At 46.4% G+C, this 11,923-nt stretch overlaps 1 protein-coding gene across 1 annotated transcript in view; it reads left to right on the top strand.

Annotated features, from left to right (window-relative positions):
* Nucleotides 1-83: 83 nt before the first annotated feature.
* The window catches only part of FBXO32 (F-box protein 32), a 36,445-nt gene continuing 24,605 nt past the window's right edge, over nt 84-11,923 (top strand). Inside the window, exons 1-4 of the mRNA XM_040494363.1 lie at nt 84-629; nt 6,730-6,842; nt 7,714-7,763; nt 8,965-9,057. Coding sequence (XP_040350297.1) covers nt 514-629; nt 6,730-6,842; nt 7,714-7,763; nt 8,965-9,057 — 372 coding nt within the window. The 5' untranslated portion in view covers nt 84-513. The remainder of the gene's footprint in view (nt 630-6,729; nt 6,843-7,713; nt 7,764-8,964; nt 9,058-11,923) is intronic.

Here is an 11,923-nt window from a genome sequence, read left to right as displayed (position 1 = left end):
CCTGGGGGGGGCGGGGAGCGGGCGCCGGGGGGCCAGGGGCGGAGGGGCGGCGGGAGCCCCGGCCTGGCAGCGCGGCTTCAAGTTTCCACCGGCGCGCGGTTGTGCAACAGCCTCGGGAGCGGCAGCCGCGGGCGCCTCGGAAAACAAGCCGAGCCCATAAACAAAGCCACGTGGGCTCCGGCGGGGGGGCCGGGCTAAGAGCAGGCGGCTCTTCCGGCAACAAAGGGCCGGGGCCGGCGGCCCGCGATAAATACTGCGGCCGGGACGGCGGCGCGGCACACTGGCCAGCCCCGCGCGCCCTGCGGCCCTCCCCGGCGCCTCGCCCTCTCCGAGCCCAGGCGCTCGGCTCCGCGGCCCCCGAACCCGCAGCCCTCCACGCCGCCTCCCTGCAGCCGCCCCAGCGTCGGCCCCAGCACCCCTGAGCGTCCGCCCAGGGCAGCGCGTCCCCGAGGCCGCCCGGCCGGTCCTGTCCGTCAGTCCGCCGAGTCCGACCGTCGCGTCGCCCCCGGAGCCATGCCATTCCTCGGGCAGGACTGGCGGTCCCCCGGGCAGAGCTGGGTGAAGACGGCCGATGGCTGGAAGCGCTTCCTGGATGAGAAGAGCGGCAGCTTCGTGAGCGACCTCAGCAGGTGAGTGGATCGGCCACCAACGTACAGCCCCGCGAAACAGACCTGGGCTGGTTTCGGGGGCGCAGGGGCGGGAGAGTGGGGGGCACGCAGGGCTGGAACCGGGTGAGGAGGAAGCCCCTGGACCAGGGCGGGGGGGGGGGGCGGCGGAGTGCAGGGGAGGAGAGAGAAGTTGACGGGGTTTCTGCAGAGGTCGCTACAGCACGGGATTCGGGGAATTTGGTTTCTCTTATTGTTCAGGGTCTGCGTCTCCAAGTGGGCACGACTCTTTACAGAGCCCCGGGTCCCTCTGGGAATCTGACGACAGACGCAGACCTTGTCCGCAAACGTTCAAACTCAAGCATACAACTTCAGGGGACCCCCGCCTTAAGGACACTGGAGTCGCGCCGTCCGCCTGGGCGGGGGCGCGGGCGAGTGGGCTTCGCACCTTTAAACCGCTGGGGGTGGCGGGGCTCGGAGCACCCTAGCGCCGTGGGCACAAGTCGGGTGACGCGATCGGACATGGGTGCAGCACCTCCAGGCTCTTCCCACGCACGGGCGACCGCAGAGTGGGCAGGGAGGATGAGTAACCAGGAAGGGGCGGCCAGATGGTCCCTGGGGCACCGGCGCTTGCGGGGCGGACTGGCGGAACCAGGGTGAAGACTCGCGACTGCGGAGCTGCGGAGGAGGGAAGGGAGGCGGGAAGGCCACCCACAAGCCTTCTGCTTTTGAAAGGACGAAGCGCTTGCACCTGTTTCTTCAGTGGCCCTTTAGGTCAGTTTTCTGAGCGAAATAATGTCAACTGATGCCCGTCAATTGCAGAAAGTACCCCACCCCCCCACCCCCCGAGCCCCGTCAGTCTGGTTGAAAACCCGAGGTCCGCTCCGTTTGGTTATAACACAGAAGCGCTGTCTAGTAAGTGAAGTGGTCTGGAATCTGTCAGTCCCGGATCGCAACAGTTGACTTCCAGATCGCTGACATTTGGAACAGGTGGGAAGGGCAATGAAAGCGGGTCCAGAGGCGATCAGTGCAGCCCAGTCACCCTTGGATGCCTGTTCGTGCAGCCTTTGGTTGAAACCACTGGCACCAGAACCCTTAAATTGATTCCGGTGATGAGTTCTGTAACCGGACCAGGTTCCCACTTACTGAGATTTACCAGTGGTTTTTTTTTTGGCTGAGCCCCCTGGCACTCAATTTTAAGAAAACTGTCAAGACAGTGTGGTTATTTTGACAGCCTCACCTCCAGAGCGCGCCCCCCCCCATCTGATTGTTATTTGTAAAACATCAAACTCCTTTAGTCTTCCAATGTAAAAAGAAAAAAAAGCATTTAATCCTGGGGGTCTGTCAGGAGAGACAAAAGCATATATAACCCTTATGTTAAAGATATTTTGAGGCAAACTGTAGAGTTTGGAGAGCAAATAAGAAGTCTTATTGCAAATCAGATAATTTACTTAATAGAAAAATAGACCAATTGTTGTCACTAGACTCTTAACCTTTTAGGGAGGCGAGTTACCAATTATGCCTAAATTATTCTCCCTTGACTAGAAGCTTGCTTATAGTAGAATAGAAGCTTCCTTCCTGCCTCCTCATTCCTAAGGAATGATGATCTTGATAGTTTGTTACTTTTATTTCTGTACAACAGTCCAGATTCTTTCTGGGGAAATACAGCAAGGATCTGCTGAATGATGTCCCAGCGGCTCACCCAAATATGATTATAGGTTGCTCATCAGTAGGATGCAGTCGTTCAGCAGAAGAGGATTCAAGATACTGAGCCTCTGGTTCACGTAAATATTCACACTGTATCTGCTCCAAGAGATAAGCTGGTATCATTCCCCTTTAGAAGCAGATAGTGGTGCCTCTCGCCACAGAGTGGGAGACCTTGAAGATGGTTTTAACTTACCACAAAAGTTTAACCTAGGCTGGGATCAGGTAGCTTCACACCCCTCAGACCCCTTCATGAGCCTCCTCCTTTCCTCCCATTTCGTGCCTTCTGAGCCAGTGCTGTAGCACCGCCATAGTTACCCCAAGTGGTGATCAATATAGTGGCCACTGTGGCTCTTGGAGGAGTCAGAGTTTAGCAATCGTTTGGTAGCTCCTGGCAAAGCAGCTGGCTGTTTGTTTGCGGAGTATTTTTTTTCCTCCACCAATTGTAAACAATCCCTTCCCTACTTAGCATGAGAAGTCTGCCAACTTCTTAAAAGCAGTTGGCCTTCTTGGACCTAGGTCTGGAGTCTCAAATATCCCCACTGTTTTTAGTCTTGGTCATGTTTCTCTGTGATGTAAGGTTTGGGCTGACCGCCTGCCTACACAGGTGAATGCCTCTCCTGTTAGGAGAAAACAAAAGGCCAACGGCCCTTTCCAAAGGGGGAGGGGAGGTAATAAAACAGAGGACAACAGAGGCCTGCTACACTTCTCTAATTCCACGTTCAATTCTGTGAGCTGCCTGAACAAGAGTGGGGAATGAAGGGTACATTTGGTGTGTTCCGACCTGGGGAGAGTGTTTACAGTTGACCACAGCCCATCTGGACAGCACGCCTTCTCTGGACTCTGCTGGCCATTCTATGTTCTGGGCCCTGTCCCCTTCCAACAGCAGAACCTTACAAAGCCCATCCCAGCCATGAACAGAGATCATGGCAGGCTTTAGGATAAGTTTAAAGCAGTACCCCTCATTTAAAAGGGGTACTTGCATAAGACAGCAGAGGAATGACCAGTTTAAATGTGGGTGGGCAGATGAAAAGTTCAGGGAAAGCGCTTGGCATGAATTGGGGGTGGTCCAAGAATGCTTCAAGGAAGTGGTAGTTGAGGTACCTCCAAGCCTCACCAACAACCCTCCAGCTTCCCTCACCCCCAGAATGAGTCATCTCAGCGATCTGAGCCTCAGGCCACTCTTCTCCAAGTCTACAGGCCTGCAGCTGAAAACTCCAATGTTGCTCTGCACATAGCTGAGGCTGAACCAGGAAGCAGGAAGCTTGGTGCCCTGGACGAGTAGTGCAGAAGACAAAAATAATAGGTCAAATTTTTATGAGTGCTTACTGTGTGCAAGGCACTGTTCTACAAGCTTCATATAGTAGGCTGTTTGTTTCACCAGAACAATCTGGGTAGGGAGTCTGACGATTTGCGTCTGTATTGGAGCAAATTAGCATAGAAATCTCACCAGCTTTAATCCACCACCAAACCCTTTAGGCCCTCCATAGCTTTCTTAACTGGCCTGTGATTGCGGAACAAAATGAGAAATAGGCCTTTCCCCCCACCGGTGCCCTTATCTCCTCTGCCCAAATGGTCTTATTTTGAAATCTTTCCGTCATTTCTAAAGTTGTCTTTAAATATCTAGGTACGTGTATATTGATAGTATAAGGCTGGGAGAGGTCTTTTTTCTTATTCTGTGCCTGTGCCTATAAAAATCAAGATTAGTAAAAACTAACCACCAAATGGCAACTTCAGTGGCTATTCTTGAATTTAATGAGGTAATTAGCATCCTTAAATAGTTCTACTTAAAAAAAAAAAGTTAAATGTCATGGTTCCTAAATGGTGGTGGCTTTTCTTGTTAAAAATTTCAGTTGTGGGGCGCCTGGGTGGCGCAGTCGGTTAAGCGTCCGACTTCAGCCAGGTCACGATCTCGCGGTCCGTGAGTTCGTGCCCCGCGTCGGGCTCTGGGCTGATGGCTCAGAGCCTGGAGCCTGTTTCCGATTCTGTGTCTCCCCCTCTCTCTGCCCCTCCCCTGTTCATGCTCTGTCTCTCTCTGTCCCAAAAATAAATAAACGTTGAAAAAAAATTTAAAAAAAAAATTTCAGTTGTAATTTTCTCTTGGCTTTGCATTTCCTTGAAATGGATGGACATAATTGAACTCTCAGAATAACCTCTGAGTATGTTATTGCTTGAAAGAAAAGCTACAAGCAGACAACACAAATAAACCTCCTAGCCCTTCCTTCCAGGCCCCACCTCCGAAGTCCAAAACCTAATAATCAAGAGAAAAATGCAGGGTTTGTCTTTGGTTGAAGCGTTTCTACATTCTACAGTGGGAGAACATCATCAATTATGTCAAATTCTTCTTCAACTAACTTTGGAAATGAGTCGCTCGGGCTTAAAGCAGATTATTGTCATTTCTATGAGGAAAGCAGGTGCTCAAATTCCTTTGAGTAATGTTCTCAATTAGAAGAGAGTAAGGTGAACTGTAAATATTTAAAATCTCTGGGGAATGGCCACAATCTAAGGTCCAGGCTCTGGAAACTTTCTGCCAAACCTCAAAAGTGTGACTGAGAATAAGACCGCTTCATTTTATGGTTCTCTACAGGTGGAATTTAAGCTCTAGGTTTTCGTTCATGGTGTAGGAGTGTGTTTTCTTTAAAAATAAGCCTTCGTGGGGTGTTTTTACATGAAAAACGTTCTTAACTTTGCTTTCTAAAGGCTGTTCTCAGCTTTGGTACACCCTGGACCAGTCAAGTAACCTTCCATGTTTTCCCCTTCTCAACTTTGAAATTCTTAAGTTGGCTTTAAGGACTCAGAGTCCAGCGCTCCCTTGTTCTCTCTTTTCTTGCTGACCTTGGAGCAGATCACTGACCAGTCGGTGGTTTTGTACACTACTGTCATGCAAGTAGACAAACACACACTCATGCGTGACACAGAGCCTGGCCCCAAACATTCACCCTTGGCTCGTTTAAGAAACTGTCTCTAAGAGAAGACATTTCTGCAGTAATCTCTATGAAACCTAAAAATATCCAGTTTCCCCAAATGAAAAGAAGGCTAGAGATGTTAGAAATCTCAATAAGTGGTATTAAACATGGCCTTACAAGGGCAGATTAACAAATGATAGATTATCCATCAAGCTTATTCCTCTGGGTCCAGAAACACTGAGCACGTTGTCGGTGATATCATGTGTAAGCATTTATGCAGCAAGATACTTATTGTACTTATCGAAGTGCTACTTGAGACGATTGTAGCAACAGGATACTGGAAATTGTTTCAAACCCTCTTTTCTCTTGTACCATTTACATAATGTCTGTGGAATAGAGAAGTGCAGGTGTGCCTCATTTTGTCCAACAGATGTATGTCCAAAGAGGATGTAAAGCAAACCACATTTTAAATTCAGCAAAGGAACTCAGAAAATTAAAGAGCTCTGATATATCGGTGATACAAGAAAAAGCCCCTGATTTATGTTTTACTAGTGGGAATTCTAAACCCTGCCTTGTACATACATCCCCATGGGGCTTGGGGGATCTACTCACTATACTTCAATATTTCTCCAGCATCCTTTTAATGAAAACTCTTCAGAGATTTACTGTGAAGTTATGTGGTATCGCAGAAGAGAATTCAGCTCCCCAAAATAATAGCTCAGCCTACTGGCAGAAATATGCACCTGACCCAAGTTGAATCTGTGCGTCCTTCAGGGACCTGTGAATTGGGCAGTTCTGTTTTTTCAGCCCTTATAAATTTATGAATTGTGAAATCAGCTGGTTTCATTTAGGACCCAAGGTCTTCACCTCGCAGCATGATGCTGAGTGTTAGTCACGGAATTCCATGAAATCTAAACAATTAGCACTGTATGCTCAACGTCTCCTAGAAATGGAGTGTGTAAGTCAGATTTTTGTTAATGTGATCATGTTTCAAAGGCATGATGGAAGCATGCTAGTTAAAAGAAGCTTGGGTACACTTTAAATGAGTGGATTGTGTGGTATGTGAATTATATCTCCATAAAGACTTTTTTTTTTTTTCTTAGAAAGCAGCTTAGGGTGGATGCTTTCGCAAAATGAAGGCATTGTGTACCACAGTGATAGCAGTAATCATCCCTCTCCCTCCCCCCTGAAGTCGTCATTTTTGCTTAAAGTAATATTGTAGTGCCCGGCATTGCCTTTAGCTAAAGGGTAAAGGGCTCTGTGTCAAACACAATGGCAGGCACTGTTGGGAATTCAAAAGCAGTAGAAGCCCCCATCCCTGCCTTCCACAGAGATGTGACAATATTTCATCTACAAAGAGGGAGGTCTGTGCCTGAACAGACTTCTTTTGAGGGGGTTATTGTTTTGTTTGAGAAGATGTATGTTTGTGTTTTATAACCCGGTAAGTTATTTATAGAAACAGCTCTTATTAAAGTATAGCTGCTATAGCTCATCCCCTCTCCTGTTATTCCTAGTTATTGCAACAAGGAAGTATACGATAAGGAGAATCTTTTCAACAGCCTGAACTATGATGTTGCAGCCAAGAAGAGAAAGAAGGACATGCTGAATAGCAAAACCAAAACCCAGTGTAAGCCATTTGTTTTCAACTTAAAAGAAAGCTGTTTGAAGATCGCTAGGATTGGTTCTTTGCGGGGGGAGGGGAGAAAATCAGACCTCGAGTGTTAGACATCTGCTTTAATGTTCACTGTGTCATTGACAGAGGTCTTTGGGAACTTTGCACTCAGAAACCCGGCCGTGCATTTTACAAACAAGATCAATGTGTTCTTTATAGTCTTGTTTATAAGTCAGTTGCTACTCAGAGTGGGGTTTTTTCCCCGCACTTGTCACTAATATTTGACGTAGTTAATTTAGTTATTATACAGTGATATGGTCAGCTGAATCAGTTCCAGCATGTGCTTTTATTTGGCACTGTGTTGTGAGGCTTTGAAAATAGATTTGTTTCTCCCTCTTTCCTTGTCTAAATACTACTACATTTCTAGATGCTGGGTGTTAAGAGTATAAAGTTCTAGAAATAAGCCAGAATCACAGATCTTTAGTTTAATCCACCCATACTACATGATCTCTTCATGTTATCTGCTTTATTTCTACTTTTTATGGCCTTGTATAAGTTGTAGGTTTGACATTTAAAACAAACTTGTACTTGGGTATTTGATTTTTTTCAATTTGGAGCTTTGGTATACTAAATCTGATGATCAAAGATTTGGAGAGCTTCAGACCCGGTAAGCATAACTCCGATATGTATACACTGCAGAAATTAGGCATTTGCATTTCTTGGATTGTCAGTAGAGTCTCTGTCTTTTTTTGTTAAAACTTTTTTAACACTTTGGAGTATATGAAAAAAGAAACAAGTTTAAAATTTGGGGCATGTTGCAAATCGTAAAGCTGTGGGGTTTTTTTTTTTAATTATTTATTTATTTATTTATTTATTGCCTCTGTAGATTTCCACCAAGAAAAATGGATTTATGTTCACAAAGGAAGTACTAAAGAGGTGAGCATCCATCTGTTCCTTAAAGTGTATGCTTAGCTTTATGCCTCTCCCAACAGGAAAGGGAGGGAAAGTGGGCAAGAATATGACTTCAAATCATGGCTGGGTGTGGGGGGTAGTGGCTAGCAGCTCACCACCTACCCAACCATCAGAGAGAGTGAGAAGCCAAAGTCACTAGGTGGACTCCCCAGTCATTCAGTGAGATCACGTATGTAAAAGTGCTTTATAAAGATTAGTATACCCATCTCAAACGTGTTGTTATAAAGCCTTGGCCTTGCCCCGAGAACAGTGCCTCTTTCTTGTTCTGAGATCTCTTCAGACTCCAACTTTGTTAAGTTTTAGCCCTGGAGGGGCTAATCACTAAACACAGCAGAAGTTTTCATGTCTGCTCAGTATGAGACACTGAGCTAGACCTAGAAGGGGACAAGGCACTGTAACAACTACATTTGCGTGGCACTTTATAAAACCCTTTTATGTACATCTTCTTCCTGCACAGGCATCTGCTCAGATATCTAGGTTATCAGGCAGTGTGGTAGAACGATGGAATTTCTACCACTGTCAGGGACCTTGGTGAATACCTAAGTCCCTCTGCGGTTTGGGGCCCCACGGAGGTCAAGAGCACACCCGCCATTATCCAGATACTCAGAGCAGAGCTGAGACTGTGAGTCAGGGCTCTCTGCTCCCAGTGCTTGTGCGTTCATAGGTAAAAAAATCAAAAATTCTTTTGCCTCCTCATGACGCCTTAAAAAAAAAAAACAAAAATGTTTCTGATGATCCCAATGAGAAGAGCAGTAAAGATGCGAGGCAAGGTAGCAGGCAGGGTTGACACTAGGAAGTCTAATTCTCCTCCCAGGAGATGCTACAGTGACCAGCTATCTTCGTCTCCCATCCTATGTCCAACTCCTGACCTTTCCCAGATAAGCAACTACTTAGGATTTTCCCATTCAAGTTCATGCGGAGAACAAGGGTCCAAATGGTGCAAGTCATGAAGGGGGGTGTTTAACATGTGAGTCACAGACTAAAGCAGCTGCTAGCTGCACTGTTCGTCTTTGTGGCTCGCAGGGGCCTCCCAGAAAGAGCTTATCATGGCCCAGGAAAACAGCATATGGCCATAGGTTACCTAAGACAGGCATCCAGCTTGCCAGTAGAGTCCAGGTGGACCGTTCTGGAGAATGACCTCTGTGCCCCCCGTTTTCACATTCAGCGCCATGGATATTGCACTCTGGGGGAAGCTTTCAACAGGCTGGACTTCTCAACTGCCATTCTGGACTCCAGAAGATTTAACTACGTCGTACGGGTAAGTCTCTATAGGTTCCCAGGGTCTCAGTTGAATTATCTTTTTCAGGTTCTCTTGAGATAGTTCCCCGCCCCCAAAGAATAACTCTGTAGGACACTGGGAATTTTGAGGAAAGCAGAAAACAGACTTCTCAACTCCCTTCTGTCCAGATGTACTTTGAGTCCTTACGTGGATCCCATGAGGATGTCCCTGAGATTGGCCGTGACAGACAGGAACGGCCATAGTCCTCATGTGAGCCACTTCCCGCCCCCCACCATAAATGGGAACACACTGCAGGCAGCAAGGGCTCTGGCAGCCACATTAGCAAGAGAGAATTCAGTAGTAAGAAAGCCAAAAAACACCATGGCTTATTTTAAAACCTTCTGTACCTCTGATTGTTCTCACTGTCCTCCTCCTTGTCCTGTTTTAGCACACTCTAGGTGACCCCACGGCATTCTTGGTTTAGGATACAACACCAGACAAGTTCAAAGCACCTCAGTGCATCTTTTCCGTGACTCCCTCCCACCCCACGTTCAGTCTCTTGTTCACCTAAAGCGTGAAACTAACTACCTGTTCAGGTCCGTTGCTTTCCATTTGAAACCCCATGTCGGGGAAAAAAAAATTTTAAGGAGCTTTGGCAAGATATTAATGATGAAGGTAGTAAAGCAAATAAGTCTAAACATGCCCTCCAAATCAGTGATTCTTTTTAATTGGTTTATTGTTGTTGTTCCCCCCCCCCCCCACCCTTAGCTCTGTTGTGCATTTCTGTCAGTGGTTCAACCTGAGAGGTAGCAGCTGTTTGGGTTTTAGTCTCAGAAGTAGGAGGGACTAGGGGCTCCTGGGTGGTTCAGTCAGTTAAGCGGCTGACTTCAGCTCAGGTCATGATCTTACATTCACGGGTTCAGGCCCTGCATCAGGCTCCATGCAGACTGCTCAGAGCCTGGAGCCTGCTTCAGATTCTGTGTCTCCCCCTCTCTCTGCCCCTCCCCTGCTTTCACTCTGTCTCTCTTTGTCTCTCAAAAACCAAAATAAAACATTAAAAACAAATTTTTAAAAAACGTAGGAGGGGGGCGCCTGGGTGGCTCAGTCGGTTAAGCGGCCAACTTCGGCTCAGGTCATGATCTCGCGGTCCGTGAGTTCGAGCCCCGCGTCAGGCTCTGGGCTGATGGCTCAGAGCCTGGAGCCTGTTTCAGATTCTGTGTCTCCCTGTCTCTGACCCTCCCCCGTTCATGCTGTGTCTCCGTCTCAAAAATAAATAAACATTAAAAAAAAAAAAATTAAAAAAAAAAAACGTAGGAGGGAATTTACCCCTTGTGGGTGTTGGGTGGCTGGGTTTTTATCTTCTTTTTCCTGGGTTGTTATGCTTCTCAGTGCCCCATCACTGAGTCACATGATTGCCACGGCTCAGCCAGAGCAATGACATTCAAGGCCCCTTGAGGCCTGGATCATTCACCTGTCATCAGGGCAGATGCTGGCCTGGCTGTCCCTGCTGACCTGATAAAAACCCAAGCCTCCTTGTAGGTTAGAAGCTCTGAGCTGAGCCTGTGACCACATGAGTAAATCTGTCAGCTTTCAGCTGAGCCCTTATTCCAATCCAAAAGGGATGAAAATAAGAGACCTTCTTGATGAAATGTTCACGTCATTCAGTGTGACTCTGCCATTTCCGGGAGGTCACTGTGGCCTGCAACCCAGCCCAGGCTGGTTGGAGACAGGCCCAGCAAGAGCTGGAAACTCTGTTGCTAAGAATATGAATACTTTCCATCTTCTAGGTGTCAGAGGAGGACACCCAGTTCTGATGTCTTAATTACAAACTGATCAGCAAAACAGTCAATTTGTAGATGGGTCTTCGTACTTGTTTTCCCTTTCACAAGAAATACAGCAAAGGAACAAGGTCGTAATAGCAAAACTCTATCTTCATGCGATTATGTGCCTTCACCTTTATTCGTCCATTAACCCTATGAAGTGTGGGTACTTTTATTATCTGTTTCAATAAACGGAAATACAGCAAAGTAAAATGGCTTGTCCAAGGTCACAAAGCTACATAAGCGACAAAATCGGGATCTGAAACCTGGTCAGTCTTAGAGTCCACACTCTTCACTGCTACAGTAAGTTCTCTGCAAGCAGAGGACTGAAGGTACAATGGTCTGAGGTCAGGCCCCAGTCCCGCAACTTTCATACTATTACAGCCTAAGGCTCAGCCGCCCCTTCCGTAAGAAGGATTTAGAACAACCTCAACTTCACAGGGTAGCTGTGAACTCAGTAATGTTATATATGAAGATACCCTGAAAATCGGAATCAATTTTTCAGAGTCAGCTACTAATATTTATTATTGTCTACTCACCTAAATTATCATTGATTCTCCCTAATATGCCTTTTCAATTCAGTTGATAAATGTTTTTCTACTTCCAAAAAAAAAGATTAATGGGAAATCTGCCACTTGATTAAGACTCAGCATAGAGGACTTGTATCTGATAGTATCTAATCATAAAATGTGAGCACTTTCCCTCAAATAATCTTGAAGTTAGAGAAACTGCTGAATGCTCTCAGAGCAGTCAGGTTCAGCAATAGTGGAAAAGTGTTTCTATTTTGGAAAGAACAATCTTTTTTTTTTTTTTTTTTTTTCCTTTCACTGTTAAGAGTCCTCTATAATTTGAGAAATAATGTTATTTTTATAAAGAGCTTAAAACATTTTAATGATAGGCACTGCGCTTTGAGGGTTTTCTTCTAAGGAAGTCAATGCACATCTCATATATTCTTACCCTTAAGCCAACTTTGCAAAGTAGCTTGCCAATATGTCCTCCCCATCTTACCACTTGGACATAATGGTCTAATATAGTACCATAGTGATTCCTTAGTTCCAGTGAACAACTGAACCAACTTTGAAGGC

The sequence above is a fragment of the Herpailurus yagouaroundi genome, unplaced genomic scaffold, assembly GCF_014898765.1.
Source record: "Herpailurus yagouaroundi ecotype Mexico unplaced genomic scaffold, PumYag 186, whole genome shotgun sequence".
Lineage (NCBI taxonomy): Eukaryota > Metazoa > Chordata > Mammalia > Carnivora > Felidae > Herpailurus > Herpailurus yagouaroundi.
Note: the sequence above shows the minus strand (reverse complement) of the source record. Positions and strands in the feature narration are given on the sequence as shown.